At 38.8% G+C, this 22,602-nt stretch overlaps 1 protein-coding gene across 50 annotated transcripts in view; it reads left to right on the top strand.

The window, feature by feature from the left end:
- Nucleotides 1-7,022: 7,022 nt before the first annotated feature.
- The window catches only part of ABI3BP (ABI family member 3 binding protein), a 126,349-nt gene continuing 110,769 nt past the window's right edge, over nt 7,023-22,602 (top strand). For 49 of the 50 annotated variants that reach the window (XM_085526117.1, XM_032447821.2, XM_032447818.2 and 46 more), the window contains exon 1: nt 7,024-7,238. In XM_085526117.1, the coding sequence (XP_085382243.1) occupies nt 7,160-7,238 (79 nt within the window). In that variant the 5' untranslated portion in view covers nt 7,024-7,159. Of the gene's footprint in view, nt 7,239-22,602 lie in introns of all 50 variants that reach the window. The other variant, XM_085526069.1, reaches the window with a different exon arrangement.

Raw genomic sequence — 22,602 nt, 5'->3', positions numbered from 1 at the left:
ATGAATTATTTCCCTTCTGTCTTTGCGTACATTCATCATCTTTCTGCATCCTCGCCAAAGAAATAATTTCTTTATGCCAAGAAAATAGGCATCCTTTAATAAATCTAAAAATCCTGTTGTCTTTCTCCATCTCACTGTGAGACTTCTTCACTGCTCTCCATGGCTGTTAACAATGTTTTGCTTTTATTACTTGCTCTAGTTATTTCCAGGGTTTCCCCTGGCTTTCTGTCGGAATGTTGCAATGATTGATGCAGGGAAAGGGAATGGGGAGGAAAATGTGCATGGCATACGGCTGCACTGCACCTGCTGACCCTGGAACAGGCCAGACACTGTACTGAGTGGTGTTTATTTCAGGTCCCCATCTATAGTGAGGCAAAATGTATGTCAGTTCTGAATTGCACTCTGTGCTTGCTGTCATAATTTGAACAGACAGCTATGAAGAGACTACAAATGCAGGCAACAGCCTTGAACAGTCAGTCCTATTGCCTTCTTTCTGATACAAGGGAGAACATCTATGAACAGAAGAGCAGTTCACTCTTCATCTCCATTTTGTCCTTAGAGCCTATGCTGGAAGACCTCCTGAAAAAGAGAAAGATAAAAATAAAAGCCAAAACAACAGCTCTTGCAGCTGTGGGTAGTAGTTGATGCAATCTGTAGGTAGACAATAGTGCTCTGGATGGAAGGAAAATTTGCTTAGCAGCACCATATCCAAGCCAGCTCACCTTCTATGAAGGCATGGACTGTTTTGTGTAGGGTATCACCGTACAAATAAAACTATTCCCCTCTCAAAATCCTTACTTCAGTCTGCTGTTTCAGTGTGCTCTCAGCCAGCTGGGGAGCTAGATCCAAGATCTTCAGTGTAGTCCTCAGAGGTGTGCTTGCCTGCAATTTGGTACAAAAAGCTGGCAGACAGATGTCAGTCATCCCAAAGTTTTGAACCACAGTCGCTTTTGGTCGCATTTGCTGACCTTGAAATAAAGTGTTGTGTTCCAGCTTCAGCCACTTCACCCACCTGCTCCTTTCCTCTCTCCAAAGACTTTTTGTAGAATTAGTCACTGTTGATGAGGGGTTGTTTCAGGTTCGACAAACGCTGACTCTGTGCTGCCTGAAAGTTATCTCGGGCATGCCCTCTGGTGTCGAGAAGTGGCATTGCTGATACAGAGGACCAGTGCGTTAGGGGTGACAGCGCGAATGCGGTATTCCGGAGAGAGCTGCTAAGGAATAATCAGGAGAACAAGCCTAGGGCACAGAAAATAAGTGGCCGAGTTGAGAAAGAAGGAAGCATGTTATATCTCTCTAAGGCGAGTTGGAGAAGGTGGTTGACAGTACGTGATTAGGATACATCTGAGCAGTGAGAATGGTATATAGTTTACGGCACAGAAGTTTGTATTGTAGTGATAAATGAATCTGAGATAACTGAATTCATACCAGAAAGATGTGATGTGAAATATTGTATTCATACTCCTTTAAAAACTCAGTATAGTATAACTTGCTAAGCATCAGAGCAATCAGTCATTTGTGTTTTGATACTATCTTCAGAAGCAGATGTTCCTACCGATCTATGTTAAAGATAGGTATGTCATATCGACTAGACAGCCATTGGCATCAACTTTCATATTCTAGCTTACCCTGCAATAATAGACCCCAAACTTCACATCTGAATTCACTAATCCAGGCTGTGATTTTAAGTTATCTTCACAAAGTGATGAATATTGTAGAGAGAGGCTTCTGGAGGATAGGAAAGACAGAATTCTATGGTGGAAGATTATAATGAAATATTGAAAGACAGGCTCTGTACAGTGTGGATGGTGAAGCACGTCTTCCAATGCAAACTGTCTAAAATAGACCTGTTGGTTAGTCTTTGCTCTAACTGGGGCAATGGGCACAAACTGGAACACAGGAAATTCTGTCTGAATGTGAGAAAGAACTTCACTGTCAGAGTGGCAGAGCACTGGCAGAGGATGCCCAGAGAAGCGGTGGAATCTCCTTTGTCTGGAGATAACTGAAACCCAGAAGGATGATTTCCTGTGTGGCCTGTTGTAAGGAACTTGCTTTAGCAGGGAGGTTGAACTTGATGAGCTCCAAAGGTCCTTTCCAATTGTTACAGTTACGATTCTGTGATTTTTAATCACCCAGTTGTAATCCAGATTAATTTAGGCTACCCTAATTCTGAGAAAGTGTATGCTTATTGAGATACATTTTGATTCATGCAGTTATTGTGTTGGAGGAGCTTGTTGTCTTTATGTTTTTTGCTCTTTGCTTTTGCCTGTATTTTAGCACAAAGAGATACTGCTTATGCAAAAAATAAGTATTTAAAGCATTTAAAGATATGGTGAAGGAAGAGATATGAACAGGACACATTTGGGATAAATGTTGCAGAGTAGACATTCCATTAATGGAAAGGCCACGTTTGTGTTTACTGTCTCAAGTGGCACAAATGTGTTGATGGTAGAAGAAATAAAAGTAGCTTTCTTCAGACATCAAGGTCTTTCAGTACTCAGCAACTACATAGTGCTCAAAAGGATAGGTGGGTTTTGCTATAGGTGTTGTATAAGGTTAGGCAGTTTGTTTCTGTTAAGATGTATAAGCAATGGGGAAGACTTCACAGAAGGAGCCCTTTGGAAAAAGTATTTATATGTATTGAGTACTTGTTCAAAGAAGCTGTCTTTTCAATAGTGTTTCAAAATACACACTGTAGCACAGACAGAATGTGTTTTACTTCTGTATATTTTCAATTCATACAAAGCATAATCAGCTAGTTGGGTGACTGGTTGGATGACTGACATCAGAAAGTAGCGGTTAGTGGATTACGTTCTATCTGAATGCTGGTAAGATGGGGAGTACCCACATCTTAGGACCTGTTCAGTAGCTTTTTGGTCAGTGACCTGGAGGAGGCAATGGGATTCTTGTCAAATTTTCAAGGGACACAAAACTGGGACAACCAGGTTATACTGTTAAGGGCAGTGCTTTTATCCAGAGCAAACTAGGCATAGTAGAGAAACGGGACAACAGGAAGCTTAGAAAATTCAGCAAGCTCAGCTGCAAAATCTTGCACCTGAGTGGGAATAATCCCTGCAATGACATAGGCTGGGGTCTGACTGGTTGTGGAGGAGCTCTGCTGGAAAGGGTCTGGGGATCTTGGTGGATAGCAAGGAGCACTGGAGCCAGCAATGGGCTCTGATGACACAGCAGGTCAACAAGGTACTGGGCTCCTTTAAAAGGCAACAACACAATATATAACATGAGAGAAAACACTTAAAATCACAAGTGATTACAGAATTTTGGAATTCTAAGAAATAATTAATAAAGGGGAAAATAAATAGGCCTAAGTAAAATAATGCAAAAATACTGAGAACAGGGTGGAGCTGAAAATCTGTGTTTACACTGATTCTCTATCTTTATATACTGAGTAATGATAATGTAGGAGAAAGTACAGCACCAAGCATACTGTGTTGAGCAATGAAGAGTGTATCAAGATAAAATAATAAACTCATTGAGAAAAATAAGAAATGCCTTTGTTGCCTCACTCCGTGTCAGGCAGAACTTTGGAGAAGCCCACAGCGTGCTAGTAAAGATGAGTCACTGTCTGAGATTACAAGTGTCAAATGAGTGAGCGCTGGAACATTTGATCAACCATAGAACAAAGTGTCATGAGAGCCCTGCTCTCATTCTGCTCATCCCTTTTGACTATTTTTCTTCCATTCAGCTTTGTTTCTGATCTCACTGATTCTGAGATGTGAAACTCGGTTTGGGATGAGGATGCAGTAATCCACAGACACTGTCATAAATGTGCTGTTAAATAGGAGTACATCTCACCTCACATTTGACCAATAGATTAGCAAGCCACAAAGTACTTTTGTTAACATGAGAGTTCAAAGATGAGAAAGAAAAGCTAATTGAATCCTCTAAGAAGTGGAATGAGTTTCCTTTTTGAGCAACACCTCTGTAAGAATATTCTTTGGTGTCTTTCTATAGGCCTTTGGAGTAGGTCCTGTGACATTTGCAAGAAAGGGTGACCAATAATTGAGTCATATGAAAGAAAATAATATTTAACATTTATATAGCATATTGTATGACAAAGGCATTTTTCAATTGACAACACTGGTGTAGGATACAGTATAAGCAGACCTTACTGTAATGGAGATGGGTCAAGCGTGCTAAAATTGAGTTTTTACTTGTAGTGATCTCAATGCTGTATTACTGTGCTTTACAGAAGGGAGAGAGGATTTCATTTTTTAAGATTGTTTTACACATTTGCCCTGTTTTAGATTAGAAAAGTAAGGAGTTGAGTCACCTTGGCTTTGGCTTGTCAAAATAATCAGGGCTGATAGATGAAACAGAACTGAGCCCAAATTTCAACAAAGGAATATTTGTATTTGGAAACAAAATGTAAAATCCCATCTCCTGCTCTCCCCAGCCCCTGTTCCCCCACCTTTCTATTTTCCTTCCTCCAGTCTTGTTTTTACTATAATCGCTGGTCTGGGAACTATTAAAATAGAACTCGAAAAGCTCTGTTCTGCTCCCAGACTAGCAGTGATACCATCTTGTTGGAATCTCTGTTTTTGAGATCTGCCCCAGAGAGACCCAGTGAAAGCTGAGGTAAGCAAGTAAATGTTTGAGTATTTGTCTTTGTTACTTAAGCATTAATGTGGTGCTGAAGAGGAGGAGTTGTTAGGGGGCCAAATCTTTTGCCTTTTACTTTACTTTTCCTGAACAAATGTGAACTGATTGAGACTTTTCATAACTGTTCTTACCTCATTTTTTCTTGCCTTTTCGCTAAGTTTTATCAACACAAAACTATCATGAGTTGAACCTCCTGCATTTAATCCTCTCCTCATGCGATTGTAAGAGTCAAAAAATGGGTAATACATTTCCAGGGTTGTGTGGATGAGAGAATCCTGAGGAACTTCTGTATTAGATAATTTCTGTTGTGAGGCTGTGTCTGTTTTAAGTGCAGATTGTGGAGCAGCTCTCCAACAAAACGAGAAATGCAGTTTCTGAACTCAGGAACTCTTTCTGTTCCCATGATTGTTCTTCCACTGCAGCAGGCAGCATTCAGTGAACTGCAGAAAGATGTAGGAAAGAGGAAAGCAGAACTAGGTGTGTTTTTTCCATTTGTTCTGTGCAATAGAAGTTTCCTAGAAAAGGCCAGTCCTGTAAGAAAAGTAGGGGACGAAATTACCTGGGCAATGCAGATGGAGGGAGCACACTGGAAAAAAGAGGGTGTTGTATTATTGAGTTTGGGCTCTCAGAGTATGTTTGACATAAATTTACTTAAATTACATCTACTTATCAACATGTAATTGCCTCTGGTGAAACACATCCTTAATAAGATGGGAGGAAACGCACTGAGATGTGGTTCTTTAAAATCTGGGCTCATCTGAGCTGTTATCTACAGGAACGATCAGAGGGGAAGGGACCTGCAGTCTGCCAGACTTTCAAGGGGAAGGTTAAGTGTTTGGCACACTAAACAAAGAAGAATTGTTTGGATGATGCATAGAAGGAAGAGGAAAGGTGGAACTGGCAGCAATGAAGCAAGTGGTTACGATAGCAGGAATGGGACTTTATTTATCTCTGTAAAATGGGAGAAAATCTATGTTGTCATATAGCCAAATAGACAGTATGTTTCACTGAGATTTTCCTGAATTGAAGCTGGCCTTTGTATACTTTGTTGAAAGGTGTTCTGTGATCTTTAAAAGGAGAGTGAGTTGGCCATTAGGCAAGCCAATAGAGTCCACCTAACATTACTAAAAAGATAGCTCTGTGTGATCCAGAATTAAGTTTCCCACCCCTTCTATTAAGAAACTACTCCATAGCCTTTTATTTTAAAAAAAAAAAAAAAAAAAAAAAGAGGAAAAAAAACATGTTTTCAGCTTTTTGTGCTTTCTGTCACTTGGAACACTTTGGCCACCAGGTGTGGTCAGTGTTTTTGGACACTCCTATCCGTCTCCATGACCTTTTTAGTATCTTTTCACCTCATCCAAATTGTAGCTGATGCATTTATCTATTCTTAGCACTCATATAAAACAATCCACTTTCAGAGTCTATATCCTCACCAAAGACCCTTCAGTTAATGGTGTATGGAAATTTCCATAGGGGTCTGTCTGCTTATACTGTTGACTTCCAACTCACTATTCCCAGATTTGGGTTAGTAAATCAGAAAAAAAGTATTTTCTTGTGTTTTTGATTGGGAGGAGGAATGACAGGGAGCAGAGAGAGATCACTGTTTAGTTTAATAAATGTAACCTCTTTGGCTCTCCTTTTTCATATAGCGAGACCAAATTCTTCCTTACTCATTTGTAATCTTTTTGTGTTGCTCCACCCTATTCTTCCCACCCTCTCAGTTATGGGCAGGACCAAGTATTATGCTTAGTTGGCTCACTGTGGAGTGAAATAGACCTTAGTGGAATTAATTAATGGTATTTCTTTTCCATTTACAATTATATAGTTAATGAGAGGGTCTGACCTCTGGAAGATGCATTGCCTTTTTGCTTTTACTGAGTGTCGTTCCCAGTGACTCAAAGCCATGAGCAAAGGGGAAAATATAAATTGCTTTTAAAGTGACAAAATCATGTATAACAAAACAAACAAAAAAAAGAATGTTTAGTTTTGAAAACACAAATCTTTCACTGAATAAATATTTATCTTGCCTATTTATAATGTCAAGTCAAGCGTAAGTGGTATTACTTTTGCATGAAGGAAAGCCAAGTCTAGGAATCCTAAGCAAAATCTTGAGATTGCAGGAATGTTGAGCTCAGATGTCTGAGCAGCGTGAATGTTAATTTTGCAGGTTAAATCCAGTTTTCATGGAGCAGTTATCAGTTAATAGAGGTATTGAAATGTCTGATTTTTATTTGTGTGAAATCTCAATGATGAGTCAAGAGTCTGTCCTGTGTGGTAGAAGGACCCTGTGAAAAAGAAAAAGGCAGAAGATGATTGTAGGGGGAGCCTGATAATCTTTTTTTTTCTTCACTGCTAATTCTCCTTTTCCAGTGGGAGTGAATGATGTCATCCTGTCTCCTCCCACTGTGTGAACTACGCTTGTGTCAAAGTGTTGCTGCCTCTTGTCACAGAGAGAACCGTTCCCTTAAATGCAGCTGCAGTACTTTGGTGTGATACCTGTCAGAATCATTCACGGTGCAAGCTTGGGTTTGTAACCATGATGCCAAGACTGGTCCTTCTGCTTTTCTGTGGATATATTGCAGTAAACCTGGGAAGTGCTCAGAAATTGCCCAGAGGCAAGTAACTATGACAACTTTCTGGGGTTTCATTTGTTTTTCTTCTGTTGTGGGGTTTTTGTTTGTTTGTTTTTAATGCTTGTGTTCTCCATGGAAATTTGCTTTCAACATGATGGGAAAGATTAAGATAGCTAAAAAGGTAGAAGATCATTCAACAGGGCAATGTCCAAGCACTTGAGAGTAACTTCAAAGCTCCTGAATAAAAACAATTAGAAATGCTTGTATTTTATCTTGTGACTCTATGAGAAGTACTGTGAAGCAGCATAACTCTATTTATCATGATTTAAATAGTGTTGTGCAGATTTCTGGTGTAGGTTCATAAAGAATATGTGACTTAAGAAAGCACTCTGTGCTGCTGGCAGATGATTTCAGCTCTGTCTTGAAATAACTTTTATGCTTTCCATTTATATCTTCCATTAACGTTTGAATAAGAAATTACTTTTATAGGTCAGATTGCATGCATTTTGAGGGAGAAAAACATGATTATTAAAACCAATTCCATTTCAAACCGTTCTTTCCACAAGAAAAATTCATTCCCCCAGACATTTGAGAATATTTAACTATTCCTCTCTCCTGGTGTCTGGGGGAACAATAGTAGGAATCCTTTATCATCTTTGCTAATGTAAACCATGTAATGTTGTCTTTTACTAGTATTTATTGCTGCATAAAGAACAGTCATAGCATAAAATGAAAATATTTTTGTATCTAGATCGTAAAACACGTTGTAGTATTTTGGCATTAAACAGAACTTTCACAACTGTGTCTGTACGGCACGTATTGCTCTTGCTTTGTAGATGTGCTTGCCTGTGTGCACTGTGCTTTGTAATGGATTTTACATCTGCAATATACTGCAACCAGGAACAGTTAAAAAGGAAGATGTGATTTAGTTCCTTATGACAATATTCAGTATGAAATCAGCCCTTTTGGGGCTTCCTATGAGATTCTGATCCATGGGTGGGTAACCTAAAAATTCTGAGGAGAAGAGAGGTGACTGGGGAAAAGAGAGGCTGGATGTGGCTCTGGGCAGCCTGATCTAGGGTTGGCAACCCTGCACATAGCAGGAGCATTTAAAGTGGATGAGCATTGTAGTCCTTTTCAACCCAGACCATTTTATGATTTTGAAGCTCCTGCTTCTCCCATCCTTTATTTTTTTTAGTTTTTTGTTGTTGTTGTTATTGTTTTGTTTTGTTTGGTTTTGTTGGTTTTTTTTTGTTTGTTTGTTTTTTGTGCTCTTTTGAAAGTTACTATTTCTTTTTAAGCTGGTGTAAATGTGGAGTTTTCTGCATGCTATTAATGTGGAGTAGTGAAATGTGAGCAGCTAATACTGTGGAGTATCAACTGCAAGCAGTTGATAGTACTGTTGCCATTCATGTTGAGTAGACTGTAAGACATGAACATTATCCAAAAAGCATTCTATAAGTAAACTATTGTAGCAGTTCTCATAGCAGAGGATTGTGCGGGGCAGAGAGGAACCTTCTATGTATTGTCAGTTTTGAAGGAAGAACCTAAAAAAACATTGCAGAAGTGAAGTTCTGCTTGCCAAATGAATACAGCTGCAGGTGGAAACTTCATTTCATGTAAATGAAATAATTCTTCAAAGGATGGTGAGGTACTGGCACAGGTTTCCCAGAAATGTGATGGATGCCCCATCCTTGGAGACACTGAATGTAAGGCTGGAGGGGCTCTGAGCAACCTCATCCATTGTTCATTGCACAGAAGTTGGACTAGATGACCTTTAAGGGTCCTTTCCAACTCAAACAACTTTATGATTCTATGATTCTAAAGGCTCTCCATTGCAGTGTTAACACCAGCCTATTTTATTTATATATTTATGTTTGCAACTGCATCTCAGGTTAATATTTACAATGGACTGTTGAAAAATAACAAATATGTTACTACCTATCTGTTGTCTGTAAATGTGCAAAGAATTGGCTTTGTCTGCAAAACTCTTCTGCTTGGCAGGACATACAGAATGCTTTCCTAATAAAAGAGTATATTTCGATCTTTAGCTAGTTTTAAAATGAGTTGTAGTATTCTGTAAAATCCACTGAGGTCCTTTTCTTGGAAGGGCTTGGAGAATCAGTCCTAAAAGGAGTGGCTAAGGAAGCTGGGGCTGTTTAGTCTGGGGAAAAGGAGGCTGAGGGGAGACCTTATTGTCCTCTTCCAGTACCTGAAAGGTGCTTACAGTGAGAGTGGGACAAGTCTCTTCTCACTGGTGACAAGTGACAGGATGAGGGGAAATGGCCTCAAGTTGCGCCAGGGCAAGTGCAGGTTGGATATTAGGAAGAGCTTCTTCACAGAAAGGGTAGTTAGGTACTGGAATAGGCTCCGCAGGGAGGTGGTTGAATCGCCATCCCTGGATGTGTTTAAGAGCCGTTTGGAAATGGTGCTCAGGGATATGATTTAGCAGAGCATTGTTAGAGTTAGGGTACTACGGTTAGGCTGCGGTTGGACTTGATGATCTTCAAGGTCTTTTCCAACCTGGGTAATTCTATGATTCTATGATTCTCTCTAAGTGACCAACTACTTAGCTGAGGCTACGCAGTCCCTACTGCTCTGTAGGGACAAGTGGAGACAACTTTATAACTTGAGGGAGAATAATCTAGCTGAATTTGCTTTGTAATGATGTACAGTGCTCGTGAACAAGTTCTCTTTTCATTCTTAATTTTGCTTTGGAATTCATGTGCTCAGTTCATCTCTCCAGGAGGTGAAATACACTGATCTCTGGACTCATGGACTGGGATTTCCTTTTAGTAATAATAGTAATAGAAGGTGGAAAGAACATCTTGCCTCCCACAGCTGCAAAGGAATAGTGCCAGTACACCCTTCAGATATCACTGACTTTCAGAACTATTGCAGAGATTTTGTGAGGATGTGCTGTTTGGGGGGCTAGAACACGTGTGGTTCACCACACCAAATATGTATGTTTTTGCTTTCACTTCCACAAGCATGGGTTTGTGCAGAATGACAAAGAAAGTGGTGTTGTTGCTGTTCCCAAATGTTCTTTACCAATAAATTATTTTAAATACTTTGAACAAAAAGGGCTGGGCAATCACTAAGCACATGAAGGTCAATAGGAGCAAGTGCTGGATTCTGCACCTGTGACTGGACAACCCTGGATCCCTGCACAAAAAGGGGTCGTGAGAGAGGAGGTTGAAGAACAGCCTCATAGAAGGGGAACTGGGGGCTCTGCCTGTTTGCAAGTTGAATGTGATTCCACAGCATGCCCTGGCAGCCCTAAGGGCCAACTGCACCATGGGGTTACCTTAGCTCCACCACTGCCAGCTGTGCAGAAGGGTTGTCCCACTATGCTCTGTGCTGCACGATCTCCCGTCCTGCACTTGGTGCAGCTGTGGGTGAGTGCCACAATGTCCCACAGAAACTTTATGATGCTTTTATGTATTCTACATTGTAAAAGTTTTCTTTACATAGAAAATAGGCATCTCTATTTCTGGTGATGTTATAGTGGCCTCTGTACAGATGAACATTATTTGTCTGGCAATTCCTCATAATGATGAGTTGGTTATGAGATATGTCACAATTCAGATTCTTTCTATTTTAAGATTTTGTAGGTGTTTTATGGAAGAGAGAAAGATGATCAGAATTATGTTTTGCCATAAAGGCAATGCCTTCTTCAGTTTTATGTTTATTTTTCAGTAGCTGAAAAAGTTCTGTAGTCCACGCGAATGTTCTCTATGTATGGGGTCACAGAATGGCAGAGCAGGAAATGCTGGCACTTATCTAGGTACTTTCTTTTGTCAGGTATGTGGGCCACTGCTCCTTCAGCTATCCTTCCAGAGTTTCGTGTTTCATCAGAAAGAAAAGAGGCTTGGGCATTTTTAACTTGATGTTATCTCTTCTTTTATTCCACCACGTCAGTGCTATCCAATGTGTAATTCTTCACTTCAACACTGTTATACTTGGAATATTTTACTGATGTGAATGATTCATAGGAGGAAACAGTTGTGGTTCATAGGTGTCAGAGTTATTATTTGTCATACTTTCTCTGATTTTTATGATTCCATGAAACATTAATGTTCCATCCTTGATGAAGACAGTGTGGCCATTCTAGACAGGAACTGACTGCAAAGAAAAGGTCTTCCCTTTATAGGATGAATTAGTATGAAGAGCATCCTGAATTTGAGAGGGAGATGAAAAAAAGCAAAGCCACAGAATCAAGAATAAACAAGTTACAGGACATAATCCACAAGACTGTACTGCCTTGTAAACTGTGTTTCACTGGTATCATTCCAGCTGGACCCAATACAGATGTTGTTTAAGGCAACAGTTGTGGAACAAGTTCTTAGTGTTTGGTAAAACAGCATTTCATGGTTTTGACTTTGCTAGTTGACTTTCCAGTTACAACACAGATGTGCATAGAACTGCACTTTTTCACTATAGTCTGTTTCTGATAGTTTTTGTGTATCTTCACATCCTGTTTTCCCTTGTTAGAGCTGAAAAGAATTTGGAGTTGATCCCTTTCTATAAACGTCTAACTTTAAAACTTTTTCAAAAAAAGAAGTCTTATTTATCTGTTTTGATGTGTTTCTGACCTCTGTGGCTTTCCTACTATTTGAATTAGTCATCAGGTAGACCAGAATTCAGTCTCATCCTTGTTCCTCTTTCCAGGAGTCAGGCCTGTCCCATTCTGCTTTCCAGGAAACACTAGGGAAACCTTAATTCACCTCCTTCCTTGTTGCTGCCTTCTAAGGAGGAAAGGAATAGACTTGAGGTTGCTCATGGGACCATGTGAAAAATCCATATTTACAGACCTACACAGGGAAAACCAGATCCAAAACTTTCTTGTTTCTGCAGTTGTCATCTGTGGAGATAAGTGGAGCAAATAATAGATTTACTTTATCTTTTTGTTTGGTAAGTTTACAGAGATGTTAGAAACTATTGCAGATAACCACTAGCTAAGATTTGTTTTCATGGTAAATATAACCGATGTCCCTTTGAGAGAACACTGTATTTACACTACAGTTCCAAACTTACCATTGACACTTGTGAAAGGAGTGGGCTAATTTAATTCACTGCTAAATTTATTGCCTGGGCTATGTTATGTAATACTTCTTCCTAACCAGAGATTGAACAGCATGTGTTTTTACTTACTGGTGTCAAGCAGTTAAAACAACGTTGAGTTATTACAACACATCACAGTCACTGTACTACAACAGCCAAGTTAATCTTCAAGCTTTTGTGCCACATGCACCCCTTTGGTAGCTGTAGGGTAGAAGAGAAATAATGTAAGATAGGAAAAAGATTGAAATGTGTTTATTTGAACATATAAGGAAGGTGTTGTGTCAAAACATTTCAAAAAGAGTGAAAAGACATGCTGCTTGTATGTTTCTTTCTCCATAGTTTACAAAACGTTGTGGGGACTTTTTCAAAATACACAGTGCTTCAGCCTTCAGAAAGCACACTGCAATGAAAAAGAACCAGTTTGGACAAAACAACCATTTTTCATTTATTCATTTACTTGAATGTCTGGAAATGGAAATAACAAGTACTTTGATCTTCAGATATTTTTAAAATGAGTGGTAGTATTCTGTTAAGAGGGAAGGTCTGCAATGGTAAGCAAGTTTATATTCCACTGCATCTCTTTATTCTCCAAGTCATCAATCTGATTACCAAATCTTCTTTCTAGTGATCCACATACTCATGTGATCAGGCTTATGTGAAATAGCTATATCACATTTAATTGTGCATCATGACAGTGAAGTCATTTGAGAAATAAAGGAATTTTTTATCTGGTGTAACTGAGTAACTAGGGTTTTTAGTCAGTAGAGATGTCATAGCAAATTTGTCTCCTCCTTTGCTGAAAGTGAAAACAACCCTTACAAATTCTGGCATTGTAGCTGTTCATTCAATCAGAGGTAGCTTATCATACAGACAGTTCTGTTCTAAGATTGCATGAAAAATATATCACAACTTGGTACTCTGTGTCAGACTTCCAAGTCCAAAGATAATCTGTAATACCAGATTTCTATTTTTATGCTGGCTCTGGCAATGATGCGACAGTGATAAATGTGGGCAGGATCTGCCAGGATTAAAATCCAGAACATATGAAAGCTTCCAAAATGATCTCAGTGCTGGGTGATCTGTATAACCTTCCACTTCTTCACTTTGATTTTCAGTTTCCCAGTATCTCGTTCAGACTATAATTTTTCAGTGTACTTTTCATGCTATCTTTTGTATCTAGCCATTTGAGCAATGCAGTCTATTTGACTCACTTGAGGAGGGTCTGTAAGCTAGATTATGCTGCTGCTGTTTGGCCAGACCCATCTGTGGATGCAGATGTCAGTCTGTACATCTGTTGAGGGCTGGTGCTGTGGACAGTCACTGGAGCTGATGCTTTGGAGTGTTTGGTCTTACCAGGTGTGTTCTACACATTGCATGTGCAAACGGAAAGCTGTCTGCTCCGGGGGAACAAATGGCTAGCAGTAACCTGCCAGTCAGAACTGTTTGTGCAGGTCCTAGTGGATTTCTTTTCCTTGGGGAAATTCAAGTGCAGACTTGAAAGTGGTGGTGAACTGAATACATCTGCAGGTGTGGAATGCTCTAAACCTTGGCTTTTTGTGGGATATGGTCTGAGATGCTCCCTGGCATAGACTGCTGCAGTGTCCTTTTAGACTTCCTATGAAGAAAGACGTATCAGTGTTCTTAAAAGGTAAGGGCTCTAAACAGGACACTGTAAGGACAGGAGTCCAGTCGGTAGTGAAAGAGGGCAACCAGAAGCAGAAAAGATGCTACCCAAGCTTGCCCGGCACACCCTAGTTCAAATGCAATTGCTTAGAAAATAGATTTTCTGTAAAATAGGCTAGATATGTGTTCTATGAATATGCTTTAGGAAATTATTATCTATTTTGTTTTGCTTTGAGGATAGCTTTTATAAAAATGATTCCTGGCAAGAAGCAAGCCTTTGTGTAGGCAAGGACCAGACCATTCCCTCAAAACATACTGATAATGTCATTACACTTTGACCAGAACAACCCTAAGCCTTCCCACTTGAGCAAATCAGTGTAAGATGTGGTGAAGTAAATCAGAGCGGGTCGAGCTTTTGAACCATCAGCTGAATTTCTACTGTTGATGAAGTTGTGATTATACTTTGACCACCAGAATTCAGTGTTTTTGTGCTCATTGCCTTACCAAAGTGATGTAACCAAAACTAGAGGATATGCAAGCTAGGTTACATAAGGATGGTTACAGCAGGAATGTCAACTCAGAATCTTCACTATATCAGTGTTACTGGAAAAAAACATACAGGTAAAGAGTCAGGACGCTAGCTACTGGAGGTGCTTGATGCTGAAATTGGGAATGCAGGGCCTTATCCAAGCCAGAGAGCTAATGGCAAAGTGGGTTCTCAAAGTGGGAGGGAATTTGTAGCGTTACTTCTGCTTTTTTGTATACTCCGAATGTTTTACGTTATTCTTGAAATGTGCTCAGGAAAAGCATAATTCAATGAAGCAGTGAGAAGCTGTAGTATTCTCTCCCATCAAAACCAGTTGTGGCATCAGTTCATAAATCTATAAATGGCCACAGAGTGTTCAGGATGAGTCTACATAATTAATGCTTTGGGAGCCTGGCCAGTTTTAGAGTACTGAAATGTGTGTGGGATAACATTATTTTTGAACTTGAACAGGGAAAAAAAAATCTCCTTTTGTCAGCTCCTTGCCACTGCTCTACATTTATTATTCACATTAATTTTTCTTTCTATGATGTGCAAGTCTGAAAACATTTTAGAACACATAGAGTTATGCTTTGTTCAATAATACAAATATGTAAAGCTACATGTAAAACTGAAATGTTTTTCTGACTTTGAAATGATTCTGTCATTACCACAGTTCAGGCCTGTACATGAACAAGAAAGATGCACAGTGGAAAAAAATGCAAGACTTCAGGCCATATCGCTTATCAGTTTTGTTTTTAAATCTCGGTGTGTCTGCATGACATGTCCAAGCATATGCAGAAAATAATAGGCATGGGTGCAATAGTCTGAAAATTAGTAAGAATGTGAGTTCTGGGGTGCAAAAATAGGAAGAAAATTAATGTTTGACCAGGAAATTTTGGCTGAGTTCCATTATCTCTGGCTCATGCAAACACTGAGGTGGGCGGATTAAGTGGCACTGTACTGCTCTTTATTTATAGAGCAGCATATGATTGTGCTTGCGTGTTAGTTACACGGTTAGAGAAATGGCTTCATTTCAGTATGGGAGGCATGAATTTTCTTAGGCCAATTAAGATCTGTCTTAGGTTCTTAGGGGAGGGGACTGAGTGTTCAGCCGGCATCGGGTCTCCATACTTTGTCATAAAGCTAAACAATAGACACTTTCTTTTTTGATCTTGACTCCTGATATTGCACCATGCAGGTAGCCTATTACTTGCTTTTAACTATGCTATGAAAAAATTACAAGCATAAATACTGCAGAGAGGAACTTGATGAGATTTAAAAAGTGTAAATGAAGAGTCTTGCACCTGGGGATGAATAACTGCATGTATCAGTACAGGTTTGGGGCTGATCTGCTGGAGAGGAGCTCTGCAGAGGACTTGGGCATCATGGTAGGCAGCCCATTGGTGAGGAGCCAGTAGTGTGCTCTTGTGGCCAAGAAGGCCAATGGTATCCTGGGGTGCATTAAAAAGAGCATGGCCAGCGGGTTGAGGGAGGTTGTCCTTCCCTTCTACTCCGCCCTGATGAGGCCACATTTAGAATACTGCGTCCAGATCTGGGCTCCCTAGTTCAAAAAAGACAGGCATCTCCTGGAAGAAGTTCAGCAAAGGGAGACAAAGATGATAAAGGGCCTGGACCAGCTCTCTCATGAGGAAAGGCTGAATAATCTGAGTCTGTTCAGCCTGTGGAAAAGAAGGCTATAAACTGATTAATGTTTATAAATATCTAAAGGGAGGTGGGAGGAAAATAGATGAGGCCAGGCTCTTCTCAGTGGTGCATAGTGATAGGACAAGGAGTAAAGGCCTAAAACTTTGTCACAGCAACGTTACAAAACCATGACAAACTTTAACACAGGAAGCTCCATACATACATGCAGAACTTCTTTATGAGTGTGACAGAGCACTGGAACAGGTTGCCATGAGAGGTGTTGGAGTCTCACTCTGAGGAGATATTCAAGATCTGGTTGGGTGCCTACCTGTATGACCTACTGTAGGGAACTGGTTTAGCAGGGGGGTTGGACTCAATGAGGTTCCTTCCATCCCCTGTGATTCTGTGATTATGTTCCCTTCAGCATTTCTTCTGGCTTGTCTAGGTCAATTTTGATAAGTATATTGCAATAAAAATTATTTATTTTAATCTTCCAGGCTTTTATCAGTCTTTCTGTACTGTTTAGTTCCAGCTGAAAAAGCCATTTGTAAAAGCATCAGTATGTTGTTTGTGCAAGAGTTCTTAGAAAGCAAAGCTTCTAAATAATGTAATGGATATTGTGCTCTCTTCTCACTTGGAAGTACTTACAGAAATTTGTGATGAGTATCATATGCTATCAGTGTAGTTGCTTACAGGGCACATGAGGTCATTCATAGTGTTAAGGCTGAGAGGAGAAATTATAGATGCTGAATCAAAGGAACTAGATGCTTTTAGTTGTGCTCAGTTTCAGTTTAGAAATCTCAGACACTGTGAATATTAGTTGGTTTTGTTTGTTTGTTTGTTTGTTTGCTTTTTGTGTGTTTTTTTTCTATGGCCTGGCTTTTTTTAGATTTGCAGGTATTTTCATGTGCATTATTATTATTATTTTTAATTTCCTTTTGTAAATTTTAAACTATTTGTCAGATATAGAGCGAAAGGGTCATGAGATAGATCATTATTGTTTGTTAAAACCTATGAACTGTGAAGTCATGAAACAGAACGTATGTGCTTTATAAGGTCTTAAACCAGAGAATTTCCCTTGGGAATTAACGTAATCTACTCTGCACTGAGTTTCAAGATCAGTGATGAAAGAAACGTCAATTTCTACATAGCATGAATTTGCCATAAACAATTGGATACATTTCTGAGTGAAGTACAAGTGAAAATGTAAAGTCAGTAAAGCACAAATTGCCCAGCTGATGGTTCTGAGCATGTATTTGTACATGCCCACCTTCTGCCCCAAAATCATAAATATTTTTCTCAGTAGTGATTTCTGTCTTCACTCTTAAAAACCAGGAGGAAGTCTGTTGCTTCTTTCTGGAGACATTTTCTTGAGCTGTAGAAGCTTTCCTGTCATTTCAAACTCAGAATGCGTAACTGTAGGAGAAGAGAATCACCTGTGATCTTTCTTAATTTGTTGGGGTTTTTTTGTGTGTTGTTTTTTGTTTTTAAACAAGAAGCAAGATCATCAGTCTTGAGATTCACCTCATCTAGTGGTACAAGATGAGATATGTTTTCCATCTGGAAAAAAACTGTATGCATTTGGAATCAGTCCTTATAGGATTCAGCTGTATTCAGCTAGTGTCTATGACGTGTGAGTGTTTGGTTTGGAGATGCAGAGCAGGAGTGAAAACACTTTATTAACTTTATTATCACTGCTCTGTTGGAAATTCTGAGCATGTGCATTATTATGTGTGTCTAGAAGTTTCTAAACTGAAAGGAAATAAATTGTTAAAAGCTTTGCTGATAGAATTGAGAATAACAAATTATGGCCCTCAAAGCATTACTAGCATGTGATCTTTAATTATTGCCTTTGGTAAATAATGAAGTTTCATAACTTATAAAGTTTTATAGCACAAAACAGACAGCACACTTCAGATATTTAATTGCTTTATCAGCTGCTTAAAAATAGGGAACTTACTACAGTGCTAAAACACAGAATATTGCAAATGCCATTGCCAACTACATATCCAAAGCTGCTAATATTTTCAGTATTTGAAGTCCTGCATATCTTACATTTTATAAGACTTTGCGCAGATAATTCAGATGCTTAGCATGATAATGGGATGGTTGCAATATTGGAATTTAAGTCATCATGACTTTCTGAGAATGTATGATACCTTTCAGTTTTCATCATGTGCTACATGTTATTATAGAGAGGTTTATTGAAGTTTTGTGCAGCATAATGAACAATTTATAATTAGAAAATAATTCTTATTAGGCAGTACAAAAGTAGGAAGGATATTTTTATAAAATTGCATACATTTAAGGATTGTTAAATGTCTTTTGCTGCCATGTCTCCAGACACACAATTTCAATGTAACAGACAAATTGTACTTTTCTCTTTCTAGCTGCTTCTAAAAGAAATAAATCATTAAATCCCTTTATAATTATAAACTTGTTTCTATTGATGTATATCTGATTTCACATACCTTTTATTAGTTCTTTTAAGAACTTGTGACAAAGACTACTGACTACTGTGTTTCTCAAGAGCTATGCAAGAGAGTACGGGCATATTAAAACTGCACAGAGGAACAAACCTTCTGGATGCATAGATGTGTCAGAAGTGCAGCAGTGTCCGCCTGTTTCTGATTGTCTCAAGCTAATTAGTCTGTTAAATTTGGAAGAAGATCATTATGTGTCACACATCTTATTATCTAATGTGGGCTAAGTGTACTCAAATCAGAAATCATTCTCCTCCACTGAAATTAATTTAGGTACTGCTGTGGATATTGCTTGAGAATCAGAAAGAATATCAAGGGAGGGCTTTGGACTTTTAACCACTGGCTGCTACTCTTTGAGCATGGTTTTCCATCCACCTTATGCTCTGCCCATGCAGCCTTTTCTTCTTCAGTTTGGCTGCAAGGATGCTTGTGGAGGTTGTGTCTAAAGCTTTGCTTAAGTCAAAGAAAATGATATGTGCTACTTTTACCTTGTGCACAAAGCCAGTAATAACATTACAGAAGACAGCAGGATTGGTCACACACGGTCTGGCTGTGGTAAATTTGTGCTGGCTCTTCTGAATCTCCTCTTTGTTCTCTGTGTGCTGAGATCTGACCATTTGTTCCATATGTTTCTGATAATTGAGATTAGGCTGAACAGTTCATCTCTTGGATGTTCTTTTCTGCCATTCCTCAAGCAAACGTAGTGTGATATTTTTCTGTTCTTACATGACAGAGGGATCTTGCCTCTCCCTGGTGCTTCTATTTGTCTTATCTATTTACTGAAGATAACCAGTTTTACTGGATTTTCAATATCTATATCTGTGAGGTAGAAAATAGGCTATTAGTTGGAGAGGGTAGCACTTCTTGAGGATTCATGGTACATATGTAAGGTTGCAGAAGAAAAACCAGTACCGTTCAAGTGGAAAATTGTTTCTACTGAAGTGGCCTTCATGAAATCATTTTGTCCCTTTTGTGCTTGTTTGTGAGATTTCTTGAGAGCTTTGCTATATTTATCAGTTCCTCACTATAGGTTCTGTCAATTACATGTGCTTTTTACAGATACGTACCAGTTTTGGTTTTTTTTTCCTGCTTTCCCTCAGTTTTTTGCTTGTTTCTTTCTTTATGTACATAGCATTCCAGCTACACTCTTTTCTTCTTGGTGAGAAAACTCAGGCTTTTTCTCATGGTTCACATACTCTACTCTTTGACTTTTAGATCTTGTAAAATTTATTCATAGAATCATAGAATCACCAGGGTTGGAAAAGATCTCTAAGATCATGCACTCCAAATGTCCACCAATCACCAATTGTTCTCATCTTCTGGAGAAGGTGACTCCACCACCTCCCTGGGCAGCATATTCCAATGCCTGATCACTCTCTTGGAGAAGTACTTCCTAACTTCCAACCTGAATTTCCCCTGGTGCAAGTTGAGGTTCATACTTAGAATTTCATACTAGATTCATACTGTAGTGCTCTGTTTAATAGGAAAGGTTTGTGTGCACAGGCTAATCAGTGATTAAGAGACCGCTTAGACATGACAATCAGTGAAGACCACTGCATAAAAGGAATGCTTAGCAATTTTTCAGATTTACAATTGGGAAGTATACTTTGTTGACAGTTCTGAGGCTCATAAGTTAGTTTACATCTTGAATGTTAACAATACATACTGCTAGCTGTCTGAAAACCACTAACACTTTCTGAAAATCACTAAATGATGCATGAGGAGGTGAAATTAAGCTATGGAAAAACAAAAAAAAAAAAACAAAAACCCCAAAAAACAAAAAAAAAAACAGTAGAAAAGAAACTACCCATCAGTTATTTCACAGTCCTTTTTAAATTCTTCTCCATTGCTCCATAAGTGTTTCAAGAGATCCCCAAATGAATAAACACACTGAAAATCAACCTAACAGGTACATACTAGAATAATAATAATAATAACGAAAGTATTCTAATATGTAGTAATCACATCTAAGGAACGTTTTATAACAAATGCTGCACTGTGTGAACCTCACTGCAATCAGCACATGTCGATCCACATAGCAGATTAGCAGTGCATTCAGTAACGAAGGATAACAACACGAGTTGCAAAGTGAGATATCATCTCTTCACTCTTCTCCTAGAAGAAAATGCAGTGATAGCTACAAATGCTGTTTTCATTAAGCCTCTGGGTTTTTATTCTTCAAAAATGCATTGACTTTTTTTATTTTAATATGTACTTTTTTAGATGAAGAGTGGATTAAGGGAATGATAATCACTGCCTACCAGTGAATAGGTGATGCCAGTGGTAATGCTAAGCAGATCCCACCAAGGAGCAGGTTCTTAAGGAGTTTGTTGAACTAAAATCCACAGTTCTTTTTATGCTGGTTATATAAATTTGTTTCTAATTTATGGGCAGGGTGAGACCAACAGTATTTAAATCCCTCACCTGCTTATGCTCATAATATCTTTCTGAGCTTTCCCAATGGAGGAGTTATTACAGAAAACCCATGCTTTTATTTATCTGACTGGCTCTAAATAACTACTTTATATACAGATGGGTCCAAAAGAGGGGGAAAAAAAAAAGGTATATTATGTATATTTTTAGCATTTGCATTAACTAGTGTTCTTGGAGGCTTAAAAAGGAGTTAGACCTAGAGCAGCTGGGAGCTTTTCCTTCCTCCCAACAGTCACAGTCTTCTGCACTCCTTGTTGAGTTTATGCAGAATCTGTTGGGTTATTTGGCAAAGATGCAGTTTTAGCCTGGGTGGAGATGCCTTGGACCTGATTTCCTGGACAGGAGAGGAGCCCGAATGGGAAAGACCAGCTTTTTTGGGCAAGATTCAGGCACTGTCTCGTCAGGTCTGTCTAGGTGGAGTTGCATCAGCCCAGAAAGACACACCAGGCCAGTATGGAAAAAACAACAACAAACATCTAGTTCTGAGAATAAAGTCAGAGGAACAGTACTCTGGAGATCATATTATGAAGTCCAAATCAAGCTCTATCCCAGTATGAATAAGTGATCTGGAATCAGAGTTGTAGTGGTTGGAAGGGACCTGTGGAGGTTATCCAATCCAACTCCCCTCCTGAAGTAGGTGCTTTATAGCAGGTCACACAGGTGAGCATCCAGGAAGATGTTGAATATCTCCAGGGAAAGAAACTCCACAACCTCTCTGGACAGTCTGTTCCAGTGCTCTGTCACTCTTGCAGTAAAGTAGTAGTTTCTCATGTTCAGATGGAACTTCCTGTGTTCCAGTTTGTGCCTGAAATTAAATCTAAATTGAAAGAAGAATTTGAGGTTCATTAGAAAGGTAGAAGTTTTTGTTTTGTTCATTTTCCCACAAATAAAGACCTTTTAAGTTTTGTTATCTTTATGCTATTGATTCTAAATAATGCCTGTTGAAAATGGTTCAACATTAAGGACATTCAGTGAGAATTATCCACTTAAGGTGACAGATTTGTTCTGCCCTTAACTTTTAAAAATGTTAAATTGTCTGATGATGAATTTTGTGTGCTAAACATTTAGCTTAAATAAATATTGCCTTTAAACAGAAATAAGTTTACAGACTGAGAAAATGAATGAGTGGGATTTCCTAAGGTTTAAATGAAAAATTGAGCAGTATCGTGTGGTTGTCAGGCCTCTGACTAAGGAATTTTTCAGAAGTTTAACTCCCATTCCTGTTTCCACCAGATCTGCAGAACTGGTTATTTTCAAACAAGTACTTGTGGTTGTTTTTGTTTGTTTGTTTGTTTGTTTGTTTTTTCCCAGTGTTGTTTATTATGTGATTTTTTTCACAAATAAAGGGAAATGGGCTGCAGGGTGAAAGCGATGGGGCTGAACCCCTGGCATGGGATTTCAAATTTAAGTCCAGATTCTTTTTAGCTTTATACCTCAAAAAAAAAAAAAAAAAGAATAGTTACAGTTCTTAGTCCAATAAAAAAATAATTTTAAACTGAGTAAGGATCCTTGCAAAGGAGACAGTGAAATGATGGAAATGGAACTTTGAAGAAATGCATGATTGACCCCAAAACAGATTATAGAAATGACATTTCTAAAAATTTAGCCTTCAAATAGCTGACAGTTGTGCCTT

This window comes from Coturnix japonica, chromosome 1, assembly GCF_054131305.1.
Source record: "Coturnix japonica strain WE chromosome 1, WE-NBRP24, whole genome shotgun sequence".
Lineage (NCBI taxonomy): Eukaryota > Metazoa > Chordata > Aves > Galliformes > Phasianidae > Coturnix > Coturnix japonica.
Note: the sequence above shows the minus strand (reverse complement) of the source record. Positions and strands in the feature narration are given on the sequence as shown.